Source organism: Macaca nemestrina, chromosome 2 (genome assembly GCF_043159975.1).
Source record: "Macaca nemestrina isolate mMacNem1 chromosome 2, mMacNem.hap1, whole genome shotgun sequence".
NCBI lineage: Eukaryota > Metazoa > Chordata > Mammalia > Primates > Cercopithecidae > Macaca > Macaca nemestrina.
The window spans coordinates 185,512,832-185,527,998 of record NC_092126.1 but is presented as its reverse complement, the minus strand read 5'-3'; the positions used below and the strand labels follow the sequence as shown (position 1 = coordinate 185,527,998).

General features: G+C 41.3%; 1 protein-coding gene across 12 annotated transcripts in view; it reads right to left on the bottom strand.

Moving 5' to 3' along the window:
• Positions 1–1,785: 1,785 nt before the first annotated feature.
• Positions 1,786–15,167, bottom strand: part of LOC105477435 (gamma-aminobutyric acid type A receptor subunit rho3) — a 104,351-nt gene continuing 90,969 nt past the window's right edge. For 9 of the 12 annotated variants that reach the window (XM_071092543.1, XM_071092541.1, XM_071092535.1 and 6 more), the window contains 2 exons: positions 9,775–9,971; positions 1,786–3,942 (listed from right to left, as the gene is read on the bottom strand). In XM_071092543.1, coding sequence (XP_070948644.1) covers positions 3,643–3,942; positions 9,775–9,971 — 497 coding nt within the window. In that variant the 3' untranslated portion in view covers positions 1,786–3,642. The remainder of the gene's footprint in view (positions 3,943–9,774; positions 9,972–15,167) is intronic. The other 3 variants (XR_011620404.1, XR_011620405.1, XM_071092542.1) reach the window with 3 other exon arrangements.

Here is a 15,167-nt window from a genome sequence, read left to right as displayed (position 1 = left end):
GCTTCATGGGGAAAATGAACTAAAAATTTAAAAGGTTCTTCAATTACAGTAATCTACACCTCAGAGCTTCTAGGCAGACCCATGAGTGAGTCTGACATGGCGGGTTCTAGTTGCAGACAGGGATTCTTCTAAAGGAAATAAGTGCAGAAATTTGAATATGGCTAGACATTTCATTTTATCGAAAATAATTTTACTTCTAAATGTTCTTTACATTGTTAGTTGCAACCCATTTGTAATAGCATACAATAGGAAATGACAATAATGTCCTACAGGACGAGATAGGTTAAGTAAACTATGGTGCACCCATTCAGTGGACAGCTCTGCAGCATATAAAAATCAGTTTTCAGGAAAAAAGACATGAGAAGTTGTTTAGAATGCAGAGAAGAAAATCTGGCTACAAATAGACACTTTACCCAACACAATGTAAGTTCAATACGGGGAGGAGCCACGTCCATCTTTCGTTACTGTATCCCCAGCAGATAGTGCTTGATACAAGTGCTTAAATTAATAAACACAAGTGTTGACAAAAGGGTTCCATTTGAAAAAATGTAAATGATGTACAGAAAACCTCTAAGAATGTACATTAAAATGTTAATTCTGGGTAGATGAATTTTTTTTTTTTTTTTTGCCAGTTGGTATTTAAAAATTATTTTTAATAATGAAGCTTTATTTTCTAACCAGAACAGAAACAATAAAACTAAGTTAAAATATACAATTTCATGGGTTTTCCAAAGTAGTTCCTATAAAATAGCCCATTTCTATATTTAGGCAGTTTACAGAGCTAGCTGGCTTCTTCTTAATCATAGAAAGCAGCTTATTTTCTGAAATCCTTGCATTTTATCCAGGCTTATCCCTCAGTGAACAATCATGCACAGTCTGTTCCGGATTGTGATGAGTAAATGAAGTGAAAATCAAAATGAGGTAACTCTTATATGCTGTCTTCACCCTCATATTTTTCAGGTAAACTGTGGTTTCAATTCTTCTTGGAGTAAGAAGCGAACAGAAATCTTTTTGCTACCAAGAAGAAATGAAGCTAATGGGAAGAGCCCTCTCTTCACCGTCTTCACAAGCCACCAATCTCGAGAGAAGAAAACTGGCAAAACTCCTAGGAGCTCATTCCAAACGCTCTGATAATTCCCTTGAGCAGTAAACATATTTTCCTTCTCAGTGTTAGACATACATTACTGAAGAATACAATGCCTGTATTGCTAGCCATTAACAAAAGTTATGTTTGATTGGCTAACAACTGTGCATTCATGCTCCTCCAGAGGAATGCCAAGTGTGTGGGTGTGATAGAGACCCATTCTCCTAGACTAGATTGCCAAATGTATTCAGTGATGCGTTTGATTCAAAACAAGGAAATGAATATGCCCAGGGGAAGCATTCGACATATTGAATGTTATACCTCAAAGTATATGAAAAAAAACAGAAGAGCCCGAAGAACCTGAGTATTGGATGACGAGAACAGTGGAGATTTATTCTGTTCATTTGTATATTTGTCCCTTTTTAAACATCTGGTTTTGTCAGAATCAGAAATGTAATGCAATTGTAGTGCTTGGCTAAATAATAGCTACAAATTCCTGGCCATCTAGGATATTAATCTGTGCTGTATTTTGAAAATATAATCCTACCAAAATACTACTAGTAAATCAAACTTAAAACCCATTAAATAAATAGTTTTTTAAAAGTTTATTTATGGTCTATCTACAATGAAATGGAGAAGGGTTTTAATACATTATATTAGCTCATTTTCACAGAGTATCCTGTAAAAATATAATCCTTGGGAAGTTTCAAAAGAACTGGAAAAGTTGTATTAAGAAAATAGAATGAAGTATCCCAGAGTTAGCCTGCTTGTGAGGGAAGTCATAATAGAAAAATAATTTTCCTTTTAATATTTTGTACCCAGGTGGAAGATACTTTTCTAGAACCCTCTGTGATTCACAACAGAGAACCAAAACCAATGTTATTGGTTTAAAAAGCAGAAAGTTTTGTCTCTTCACCTGGTGAAAAATAATTCAAATCATTTTGATTTACTTTATGGTGAAATAAAAGGAAATACACTGAAAGTAATACACCATTTAATTTATTTCTCTTAATTCAATCCCAGCAATCAAAATAGGTATGGGAGTATTTCCTGCCAAGGGCTTTTCTTTAAATTGAATCTTATTCAGAAAATACTCAAAAAAAAAGCATGCACACTGCCGATCTGCAAAATGAACACTGATCACAGGAGGTTTTTCTACTTAGCAAACAGTTATTTAATATCCACTTGACCTGGTTTACTTGGTTCAACCAAAGATATTAAGGATTACCATGGGATAAATACATTTTGTTCAGTTTTTTCACTCAATACAATACCTGGAAGCATCTCCAGTTGTTTATCAATTGAGAGTCCACATCCCTTTGGAGATGTTCTTTTCCTTTCTTTGGTATCCCCCTTTCAGAACTCACACAAGACAGTGTACATACCTCTATTTTAACATTCGTTACATGTGTTATAGCTCCAGTTCACTGCTCCTGTTGGCTATGCGCTTAGAGAAGGCAGGAATGCTATTTCATATTCATTTTTTCAGTACATAACACTTAGTAAAGTACCTGGCACACACAGGTGGTCAATAAACATTTGTTGAATAAAGTGATTAATTAAAAACCTCTAAAAAGTTGTGAAAACAATACATCATCTACAAAATGCAAGATGTTATTATTGATGACTAATGTATTAATTTAACATTAGAATGAGAAGAATGAGTGGAAATTTAGCTTCCCCTCTCCACTTATGCTCATAAATATATGAAACAATATTTATTTATTTATTTATATTTATTTATTTATTTTATTTTTTGAGATGGTGTTTCACTCTGTCACCCAGGCTAGAGTGCAGTAGCGCAATCTCAGCTCACTACAACCTCTGCCTCCCACGTTCAAGTGATTCTCCTGCCTCAGCCTCACGAGTAGCACAGACTACAGGTGCATGCCACCATGCTCGCTAATTTTTGTATTTTTAGTAGAGACAGGGTTTCAACGTGTTGGCCATGCTGGTCTTGAACTCCTGACCTCAAATGATCTGTCCACCTCAGCCTCCCAAAGTGTTGGGATAACAGGCATGAGCCACCGCACTGGGCCTGAAACAATATTTAAATAAGAATAAAGACTTGACTGGAGAAGGAGATTGGAGATCCTTCACAGGATTCTTGACTGTGTGAGTGCAGGTGATACTACCTCAATGTAGGTATTCTTACCTAAGGATGGTTGAGCTCTGGTAGATAACCAGGCACTTGGCTGGCAGTAAGAAACCAAATATCCTTGAATTATTGTTTAGAGTCCAGCTTTCTTCCCTAGTTAAATAAAGAACATTTCATGAAGAAAGAAGGAGGGTTCACATGAAGTAGTTACAAAGCCCTTCCCAATGGAAGACTGTTTTTCCCATAATACACATGCCTGTGACTCTTATTTATGGAGTCCAACTTTTCTAGGGCCTAAACTCTTTCTTAGATGTAAATAAGTCAGCTTTCAAATTCTCATTAGGGCAGGAGAGGCAACTGGCTCTTTCCCAGTTCCATCTAGGACTACCCACCTCATATTCAAGAGTTTTGTTTCGAAACATCGTCTGGCTTCAAAGTTGTATACATGTGAAATTCCCCTTCATACATACACACCCCAGTAAAACAAATTAAATAAAATGTACACAACGGGGAATAAAATCCTAGAATAGGTGTCAATGACATGGTTGTTTTCCAGAATGATTCTACCAACATGTCCTCCTAGGGATTTTCTTCTCTTTATCCGAGTTGAATCGGTGCTGGGGCTGCGTATTGATTTTCTTCTCATGAAGTCTTCTGAGTTTAGAGAGAGGGAAGTCTGGTCCATGTCAATCTCGCTGTCATGGTAACAACCATCGAAGGCCATGGCTTGAACTGCATCAATATTGTACATCCTAGAAATCTGTCAAAAAAAAATTTTTTTAAGTAGGTCTTGAATATGGTTTTACAAATAGGAATTACAGTAAATAATGTTAATAAAGTTAAATATGATTTACCAGAACAGCAATATAAGCCAATTGGATTTGTTTTTCAACTTATTTTTCCTCTTTGTAGAAAATATAGCAGTATCCTCAGTCACTGTGTATATATTTTTTGGTCCAAAACTAAAACCATGTCATCGGTGATCCATTTATGCTTGGGGATGGGATAAGGAAAGATTTTAGCTGCTCCATTCAAATGCAAATTAGCCGGGCCTTCCCATTTTTGCTTAAGAGCACCTATAAATGATCCTAACATAGCCCAATTAAACAACACAGAATTGGTTTATTTTTCTGAAGGAACAAATTATCAATGCTTTCTGGCTCCAGTGCCTGATTGAATCAAAACTAAAATTTTCTTTAAGGTTTCACTCTGAGGAAGATAGCAGTTCTCACTAGTTTAGAGCCGTGTCTACAAAGCAGCTGTTACTAATTGCTCTTGGAGAAAACAAAATCACTTCTTGATTCATAGGGAAGTTCAAAAATGAACAAATAGAGAGAGGCTACTACTGGATGAAATTATTCAGAATTCAAATTGGAGGCTGTAGAATAAATTCTGCCAAAACATGTATTTGATTTATAGTGATTTAAAAATCTAATATTTTTCAAAAGACATGAAGACTCTTTTGTGCAGTGAGTGAACTAATTAAGGACCCATACTTGAGTTATGTTGTCCCTTTTTTTAACTTTTAAATTAAAATTTATTATTATTTTTTATGTATCGAGACAGGATCTCGCTCTATCATCGAGGCTCGAGCACAGTGGTGTGATTATAGCTCACTGCAGGCTTGACCTCCTGGGCTCAAGTGATCATTTCCATCTCAGTCTCCTGAGGAGATGGGACTATAGACACACATCACTATACTAGGCTAATTTTCTTTTCACTCATTCTCTTTTATTTAACTTTAAGCAGGGCTTGATCAGAAAGAAGAGCTCAGAGGAGTGAGGCAACACCAACACCAGGGTATACGATTCATCCAAGGCTCCCCCGACACCAGTTCCAGCCCAGATGGGGCTTGAAGTGGCTTGGAGTGCCCTGCCATGCTGGGGCAATGGAAAGCATGAAAGCCAAACCTTAGGACCCGAAGAGTAATATGTCTGCAAAGGCACCATCACTGTTGGGCACCCCCTGCAGACGTACACATAATAGATACATCCCCAGAGATAGTATTTTATTTTATTTTTAGTAGAGACGAGGTCCTGTTATGTTGCTGAAGCTGGTCTTCAACTCCTGAGCTTAGGCAATCCTTCTGCCTTGGCCTCCGAAAGTGCTGGGATTACAGGCATGAGCTACCACACCCAGCCAAGAAAGAAAATAGCTATTTTTCCTCTTTCTGAGCAATGGTCAGCACCAGGGATACGTTTTCCAGACTGGCTGTTCTTCTAGTTCTGAGTATCTCAGCGAGGGAGGCGGTAGGAATGTGTATATGAACATGATGGTACTTGGTGGTAGTGGTGTGTGGTGGTGGATGGTAATAATGTGAGATGGATGGTGGTGGCAGATGATGGAGGTGGTGAGTGGTAGTGGTGTGTGGTGGGTGGTGGTGGTGGTGAATGGTGGTGATGGATGGTTGTGGTGGTGAATGGTGGTGGTGGATGATAGATGGTGGGTGGTGTTGTGTGGTGGTGGGACTGTTGGTGAATGGTGGTGGTAGGTATTGGTATCTGGTGGTGATGGTAGATGGTGCTCATGATGGTGGTGTTTGGTAGTGGTGGATGGTGGTCATGGTGGGTGGTGGTAAGTGGTGATGGTGGATGGTGATGGATGATGGTGAGTGGTGGGTGGTAGGTGGTGAATGGTGGTAGTGGTGGACAGTGGTAGTGGTGGATGGTGGTGGTCGGTGGTGAGTGGTGGTAGTGGTGGTGAATGGGGGTGGTGGTGGTAGGTGGTGGTGGGGGTGGTAGATGGTAGTGGTCATGGTTGGTGGTGTTAGTAGGTGGTAGATGGTGGTGAGATGGTAGTGGTCATGGTGGTGGTGGTGGGTGGTGAGGGGTGGTGATGGTGGTGGATGGTGTTGGGATGGTATTGGTGGATGTTGGGTTATGGTGGTAGATGATGGTGTTGGATAATGGTGGTGGGTGATAGTAGGATGTAATGGTGGTTGATATGATGGGTGGTGGTTGGTGATGTTAGTGGATAGTGGTGGTATTGGTGGATGGTGGTGGTGGATGGTGGTGAACAGTGGTTGATGATGGTGTTGGGTGGTGGGGATGGTGGTGGTGGATATGGGGGATGGTGTGGTGGCCGGTGGTAAGTGGTGGTTGGTAATAAGTTGTGGTCAGTGGGTGAGTAGGTGGTGTGTGGTGGTGTTGGATGGTGGTTGGGGTAGACGGTGGTAGTGGGTGGTAAGTGATGGGTGGTGAGCAGTGGTGGTGGTGGGTGGTGGGTGGTGGTGTTGGTGGATGGTGGTAGAGGGTGGATGGTGCTGGGTGGTGGATGATGGTGGTGGGTGGTGGATAGTAGTGGTAATGGTGGTAGGGGAGTGATGAAAACAAGTTTTGCCTGATTTGTTTTCATAGAGAGGAACTCCATTGCAAGGCCTAACACTCCAGCCCTTTCTCATCGTCCCTCGGTCACTCTACTGTAGTGGTCTGGGAGAAGACACTGGCATGTTTGGCTCAGTCTCTTTAGAGTCCTCCATTTGGTGTCTGCATTGGTGTCCAGGTCTCTTCTCTGAAATGAAGTGAAAAGATACTGTCCTTCCAGGGATAGGCCTGAACATTGTTTTGCCAGTGACCAAGACAGTGAGTACATTTAAGCTAGTGATGAACTATTAGTGAGCCCTCCTGCTCACAGATCTAAGCAACATTCTCCAAACTGCTTGACATTGTTATATCCATATATCTGGCTCCCACAACTGGCTCCCTAATACTGGCTTCCAAATCCATATGTATAGAGAGGTGTCATCTATTAGCCCCCAAACCCACAGACATTTCTTCTACCCAGCCCCTCTCATTGCATCCTATTTCTTCCAAGGGATCTCATCTCACTGGATTTGCTCCCACTCTTCCTAGTAATACTCTTATTCCGTCAGGGCAGGTGTTCTGGGCACCACTCACAATAAGAACTTCCATTTGTATAGCACGTTATTTGCAAAGGTTTTAGGCCCTTTTATTATATCACTTGATCATCACAACAGCCCTGTGAAGTAAATGGGGAAGAAATGACACCATTGTGTAAGCACAGAAGGGGTTTAGGAAACTTAACCTGGAACACAAAGCTGGGATGTGGTGGATTTGGTTTGCCATCAAGACTTCCTCTTCTTTTTTTTTCTTTTTTGAGACAGCGTCTTCCTCTGTCACCCAGGCTGGAGTGCAGTGGTACAATCACAGCTCACTGCAACCTCGGCCTCCCAGGTTCAAACAATTCTCCTGCCTGAGCCTCCTGAGTAGCTGGGATTATAGGTGCCCACCACACGCCCGGCTAAGTTTTGTATTTTTAGTAGACATGGGGTTTCATATGTTGGCCAGGCTGGTCTGGAATTCCTGACCTTAAGAAATCCACCTGCCTCGGCCTCCCAAAGTGCTGGCGTGAGCCAATGCACCTGGCCTGCCATCTCTTCTTCTGACTTCAATCATTTCTTCGTTTTGTCCCACTAAGACATGAATGGCAAATAGGACATTCCTTTGAGATAATTGCACTTATTTGAGATAATTGAGGATGCTCAGAATGGTGGTTTCCAGGTCCTGAGGGTTGGGGAATATGGGAAGTTGCTCTCTGATGGGTATAGAGTTTCAGTTATGCGAGACGAAAGAGCTCTGGAGATTGGTTGCACCACAATGTGAATATACTTAACACTACTGAACTGCACACTTAAAAAATCAATTCAGATTGTAAAATCTAAGTTATAGTAATTTTACAATTAAAAATTGAAAAATAATTTTTAAAATGGAGTATGCTTATTACCTGGAAAGAAGTTCTGCATAGTGGTACACAAAAAGATGGTGTATAATATCAACAAGTATAAAACAATCAGGCAGTGTGAACACATGTTGTGTGGCAGGTGGGGGCAGGGAGTTGTAGATATTTTTGAGTCAAAGGACTAGATGGAGGTGAGCCAAAAGTACTTCAGTGCCTATTTCTTGTGTTAGCCACTCCCCGTATAAAAACAAAATAAAACACGAAGAAAATTCTTTCCCTCCTTACACATTTTTCCTGTCACCTTTCACTTCACAGACTATCCAAATCATTGCTATCCAGTATGGGTAACAGACCAATAGCATCAGCATCACCTAGAGCTTATTAGCAATTCAGAGTCTCAGGTCCCACCCCAGACCTCCTGAATTAGAGTTTAACAAGGACACAGGTGATGCCTACGCACCACTGCCGCATACTGCTCTAACAGCTCCTGGTTTCCTTACACCTGCATAGCACTTACTGCGGGTATGTATGTGACAGGCAAACATAGTCACATGCTGCTAGCAAAGAAATGAAAGCATCTGCAAGAAAACAAAATCAGCTATTTTTAGAGCTTTGACTCAAAGGATGTAAAATCAAAGGATGAAGTGAGCATTCCATATCTGAATTGCAACTGCAGTTCTGTTGGCTGAGAATCTGTTGGCAAATCACTTCATTTCACTAGAATTCTGCTTCTTCATTTATAAAATAGAGATGATAATCTCTGCGAGATCTATCCCGGGGGTTGACATGAAAGTTCGGTGTGAGAAGAGGATATAAAAACACTCTGAAAGTATGAGACGCTCTCAGAAGTAGAAAAAATAAATAATGTTTGGGTGTGTATAAAAGCTCATGTAAAAAAAACCTTAAACCAATGTGAATAGATTTCATTGAAGTTATGGGTACACGTGTATAGCTATTCTCTATATAGGATGTGTATGTATACATATATACTATATGCACATATATATGTGTGTGTATGTGTGTTTATTCTCTTAAGTGTAGACTAGAAACGAATGACTCTTAGTTAAGTTTCTGAAGTACAATATCTTATGTAAGTTCTTGTAAAAAGTAGGAAACTGGTGCCCAAATCCTCTGTGAAATGAAGCAGGTAGAGAGCAATCTATCTGCATTTATTAAACAATGTCACAAAAAACATGGATAACATTGAGAGCCCAGAAGGCACCTCATTTCTAGGATACTGTCGGGGGAAGAACCTCCCTTTATGCTCTACCACTCTCCCGAGTGACAAGAAGAGAAAAGTAAATGCTGGCTCTCGGTGGAGAGAAACATATCATTTACTGGTTGAGAGTGCACACACAGCCTTTGAAGTCAAGGAGACCCAGAAGCAAAGCCCGATTCCTCTTCAGCTGTGTGACCTTGGCCAAGTTACCACCCAGCTGCATTTATTTCACCTCTGTGAAATGAGGGCAATAAAATACTGACCTTACTATGAGAGTTAACTGACACAATATGTTAGATGGTTCGTATGATGCCAATATATAATAAACCCCCATTATGTGTTAGCTATTATTATTATCATGATCATCCACTTGAAAGAATGTGGTTTGTATGTCAACCCCTTTTATTCAAAGGGTACAGTTGGGGGAAAGGAGCATATTGAAAGAAATTCTGCACACACAAAACCTCCTGGTGAAGGTGAGTGAGGATGAGAAAACAGCCAGCACAGAGCAGAGAGTAAGGTTCAATGTTAAATTGTCACCATACTGTCAACTTGCCTCTTGACAAGCATATGGACTTAACACAAAGGCTTACAACACTGTCAAGAGAGCGCAACAGATAAGGATAGTCTTTTCCACATTCCCCAAGGGATCTGATAGTCAAAGCAAGGCTGTACCTTCCCTGTCTTCTTGAATTGTTTCCGCTCTTCCACTGTGGTGAGGTAGTTCACAGCTGCGTACTCAATGACTGACAGGAACACGAAGAAGGAGCTGACCCACAGGTACACATCCACAGCCTTGAGGTAGGACACCTGGGGCATGGAGGCGCTCACGGCAGTGATGATCGTGGACATGGTCAGCACTGTGGTGATTCCTGCCATTGGAGAATAGTGGCAAGCTCAGTGATATAGACATTCATTTCCAGGATCTGGTGCTGAATCACACCAGGGGATGCATTTCTAGAACAATATCAACCTGGTGATCCAAGAGGACGGAAGGTGTGTGCATGTTGACCAAGTACATATCTTGAGCCTAAACAAACACTCTTATTGGATTTTTCTTTCTGTCTCTTTTTCTTGCCCTCACTCTATTGTCCAGAAGGTTTGCTTTACTCCATTTAAGCCTTCACAGAAATCAGAGTCTGACATTTCTGTTTTCCACCCTCAGAGGGGCCTCTGAGGCCAGAAAGGTAAACATGTATTCAATTAAAAAAAAAATCTAAAATCATTTCCTCTAACCTTTCCCATTCTTTCACAATTTTTACTGTTCATAACCTGTCTTTATGTCTACCTTTAATATTGCATGCTTCCCTTTCCTTCTACTCCCTTTTCCCTTTCTGCTACTTTCCCTCTTCCCTTTCCTTTTTTCCCCTATTCCTTTTACTTCTTTGTTCTCTGGCATGATCATCAGAGGTAAGAAGATCAAGGTTCTGGGGAAAATGGAGAAAGAAGTGACTCTGAGATTTCCTTAATAAAATGCTGGCCATGGGGAGGGCCATTCAATATCTACACTAATTTCTCAGAGGGATATTGCGAGAGTACCGCCTGGAGAGAAAGCATACTATTGTAAATATTTGAAATGTACACTGGCTGGCATGGTTTTATTTCTTAATTTCCCACCAGGGAGGTGCAAATGGAATCCTTAATGATTTTTGTAAGTTGTGAGGACATTGTAATGTCAACAGACAGAGTCCCAAACAGCAGGAAGAGCACTGTGATTTACTCCTAAATGTACAGCCACAGCATGTGGACTGCTTTCACCAACACCTTTCTATCTTTTCGGTAATAATTCTGTTAGGCTCTCATCTGAGACAGTCCCATATCAAACACAATGACAATTCTATAGAGCCATTCTATTTCAAATACGGTTTTTAGTTTGTATGATCAAGATCAACACAACTTGGCAATTTGACAGTACCATGGGAGGACTTGGAATCTCACCTTCACACTAATTTGAACTCCAGAATAAGAAACCTAAATGCTATTGTAGCTCTTAACATTGAACACAGGCCACTGTCTCATCAAGTCCCAGGTTTCCCCCAACAATGGTATTATCAACAATCTGCATATCAGAGGGTTCTGTCTGTATTCTCCGGCTCTGAAACATACTGGCTACATAAACATGAAGCAAAGAATGAACATGAAGCATGGAATTTTATTAAGCATGGAATATTTATTAACATTACAGATATAGCTGAAGCCAAGATTATTAAATAAAACCTACTTACTTTTATCAAATATTTGCCTACCACACATCTAGGTAAATAATTAGCCACACATAGCAGAAACAAAACAGGAGCCAAGAGTGCCTAAGGGATTACCCCATATTTTGTCAGAGCAGAATGCAAATTCTGTTCAGAGTGCAGAATTATGCCAAGAGGCACAAAGAAGGCACTGTGCCGTTACTGTGCCATACTGACATTTTCAGTATGCCAATGTCTTACTCTCTTCAACATTTCACTGGTAGGAAGTGAAGGAATCATGAACTAATATTCCCACTTAGGTGCTAACCTCATTAGTTCAAACTTTTTGTTTGTTTGTTTGTTTTGTTTTTTGAGATGGAGTTTTGCTCTTGTCCCCCAGGCTGGCGAGCAGTGGCACGATCTCGGCTCACCGCAACCTCTGTCTCCTGCGTTCAAGTGATTCTCCTGCCTCAGCCTCCTGAGTAGCTGGGATTACAGGCATGCACCACCACCCTGGCTTATTTTGTATTTTTAGTAGAAAGGGGGTTTCTCCATGTTGATTAGGCTGGTCTCAAACTCAAACCTCAGGTGATCTGCCCGCTTTGGCCTCCCAAAGTGCTGGGATTACAGGCGTCAGCCACTGTGCCCAGCTAAAAAATTTTTAATGTCTTCTTTTATTGTTTTTTTAAGATACAAATGATAGAACTTATTATTTTTTCAATGTGCAGTAATATGGAGCTTAGTGGACAAAATAAGGATTTTGAACAAACACACAAATGTGTATGCCTGACTGGTCTCATCATGTACTTGAAATTGATAACTACTGGGCAAATAAAAAGGAATTGCACTATCTATATTTGCCAGAAAGCAATAAACTATTAATCATTTTCTTTAAAGGTTGCTTAATCCAACTAATTTACAATAGCCTTATTTAGTTTAAAACCAGCATTCTAGATATTCCTTCTTTAAGATGAATAAAAAAAAAAAAAAAGAATTAGAGTGGAGAGGAGGGATTGTTGGGTAGGAGGAGTGAATGATGAGCAAACTGAGATGTAAATTCCTAAAGCAATAGAACCTGAAGTCAGGAGTATTATAGCCACATTAAATACACTTATTATGTCTTGAGCCACCCCTCAAAAATACATTAATCTTGACAAATAGTATTCCTTCCAAACCCATTAAAGTTAACATCCCAATAAAGGAGTTTTGAATTATACGAAGCAACCATTTAGTCAAAGGAAGGTCATGTGTTTGGATTAGCAAATCATCTTCCCCGCTACTGATGTTTCTACGCATAGTTAGGAAAGTGTTATTAGAAAATATTTAGTCTGACCCTTTGACTCAGTTCCCCTGGGCTCTTGCAGCCTCACCCTATCAACTTTTAAAGACATGCATGGGGACTTAAGAAACCTTTAGTCTGGGGAGAATCATGAATCTGCCAGTTTCATTGACTATTTTTAGCCATGCATGGTGGAGAGTTTTGTTGATGGGTATGAGAGCAGTAGAGCAGACAGGCATCACTTATGAAACCACTGAGTTTGTTCACCCCCTCACTAACTGTGTTGCAGGTAGTTGTTTTGAAGGGAGGGGGGTGTTTATATTCACCTTCAAGTGAGTAAAAATATTTTTCATATAGGCCTAGGCAGAAAGAAAATATTACATGATATGAAGGAAAGGAAGGGGGCTTGACATTCTAACATTTCTCTATGACCAGAAACTGACAGCCATTTTCTCATGAAGGTGGTGCAAGAGTACAGATAACTGTCATTAGAAATTCTCATAAGGGGGGGGAGCAAGATGGCCGAATAGGAACAGCTCCAGTCTCCAACTCCCAGCGCGAGCGACACAGAAGACAGATGATTTCTGCATTTTCAACTGAGGTACTGGGTTTATCTCACTAGGGAGTGCCTGACAATCAGTGCTGGTCAGCTGCTGCAGCCCGACCAGCGAGAGCTGAAGCAGGGGGAGGCATCGCCTCACCTGGGAAGCGCAAGGGGGAAGGGACTCCCTTTTCCTAGCCAGGGGAACTGAGACACACAACACCTGGAAAATCGGGTAACTCCCACTGCAATACTGTGCTCTACCAAGGATCTTAGCAAACGGGCACACCAGGAGACTGCATCCCACACCTGCCCGGGAGGGTCCCACGCCCACAGAGCCTCCCTCATTGCTAGCACAGCAGTCTACGATCTCCCGGCAAGGCAGCAGCGAGGCTGGGGGAGGGGCGCCCGCCATTGCTGAGGCTTAAGTAGATAAACAAAGCGGCTGGGAAGCTCCAACTGGGTGGAGCTCACAGCAGCTCAAGGAGTCCTGCCTGTCTCTGTAGACTCCACCTCTGGGGACAGGGCACAGCTAAACGACAACAACAACAACAACAAAAAGCAGCTGAAACCTCTGCAAATGCAAACGACTCTGACAGCTTTGAAGAGAGCAGTTGATCTCCCAACACAGAGGTTGAGATCTGAGAAGGGACAGACTGCCTGCTCAAGTGGGTCCCTGACTCCTGAATAGCCTAACTGGGAGACATCCCCCACTAGGGGCAGACCGACACCCCACACCTCACACGGTGGAGTACACCCCTGAAAGGAAGCTTCCAAAGCAAGAATCAGACAGGTATACTCGCTGTTCAGCAATATTCTATCTTCTGCAGCCTCTGCTGCTGATACCCAGGCAAACAGGGTCTGGAGTGGACCTTAAGCAATATCCAACAGACCTACAGCTGAGGGTCCTGACTGTTAGAAGGAAAACTAACAAACAGGAAGGACACCCACACCAAAACCCCATCAGTACGTCACCATCATCAAAGACCAGAGGCAGATAAAACCACAAAGATGGGGAAAAAGCAGGGCAGAAAAGCTGGAAATTCAAAAAATAAGAGCGCATCACCCCCTGCAAAGGAACGCAACTCATCGCCAGCAACGGATCAAAGCTGGACGGAGAATGACTTTGACGAGTTGAGAGAAGAAGGCTCCAGTCCATCAAACTCCTCAGAGCTAAAGGAGGAATTACGTACCCAGCGCAAAGAAACTAAAAATCTTGAAAAAAGAGTGGAAGAATTGATAACTAGAATAATTAATGCAGAGAAGGCCATAAACGAATAGACAGAGATGAGAACCATGACACGAGAAATACGAGACAAATGCACAAGCTTCAGTAACCAACTCAATCAACTGGAAGAAAGAGTATCAGCGATTGAGGATCAAATGAATGAAATGAAGCGAGAAGAGAAACCTAAAGAAAAAAGAGAAAGAAATGAACAAAGCCTGCAAGAAGTATGAGATTATGTAAAAAGACCAAATCTACGTCTGATTGGGGTGCCTGAATGTGAGGGGGAAAATGGAACCAAGTTGGAAAACACTCTTCAGGATATCATCCAGGAGAATCTCCCCAACCTAGTAGGGCAGGCCAACATTCAAATTCAGGAAATACAGAGAACGCCACAAAGATACTCCTCGAGAAGAGCAACTCCAAGACACATAATTGCCAGATTTACCAAAGTTGAAATGAAGGAAAAAATCTTAAGGGCAGCCAGAGAGAAAGGTCGGGTTACCCACAAAGGGAAGCGCATCAGACTAACAGCAGATCTCTCGGCAGAAACTCTCCAAGCCAGAAGAGAATGGGGGCCAATATTCAACATTCTTAAAGAAAAGAATTTTCAACCCAGAATTTCATATCCAGCCAAACTAAGTTTCATAAGTGAAGGAGAAATAAAATCCTTTACAGATAAGCAAATGCTTAGAGATTTTGTCACCACCAGGCCTGCCTTACAAGAGATACTGAAGGAAGCACTAAACATGGAAAGGAACAACCAGTACCAGCCATTGCAAAAACATGCCAAAATGTAAAGACCATCGAGGCTAGGAAGAAACTGCATCAACTAATGAGCAA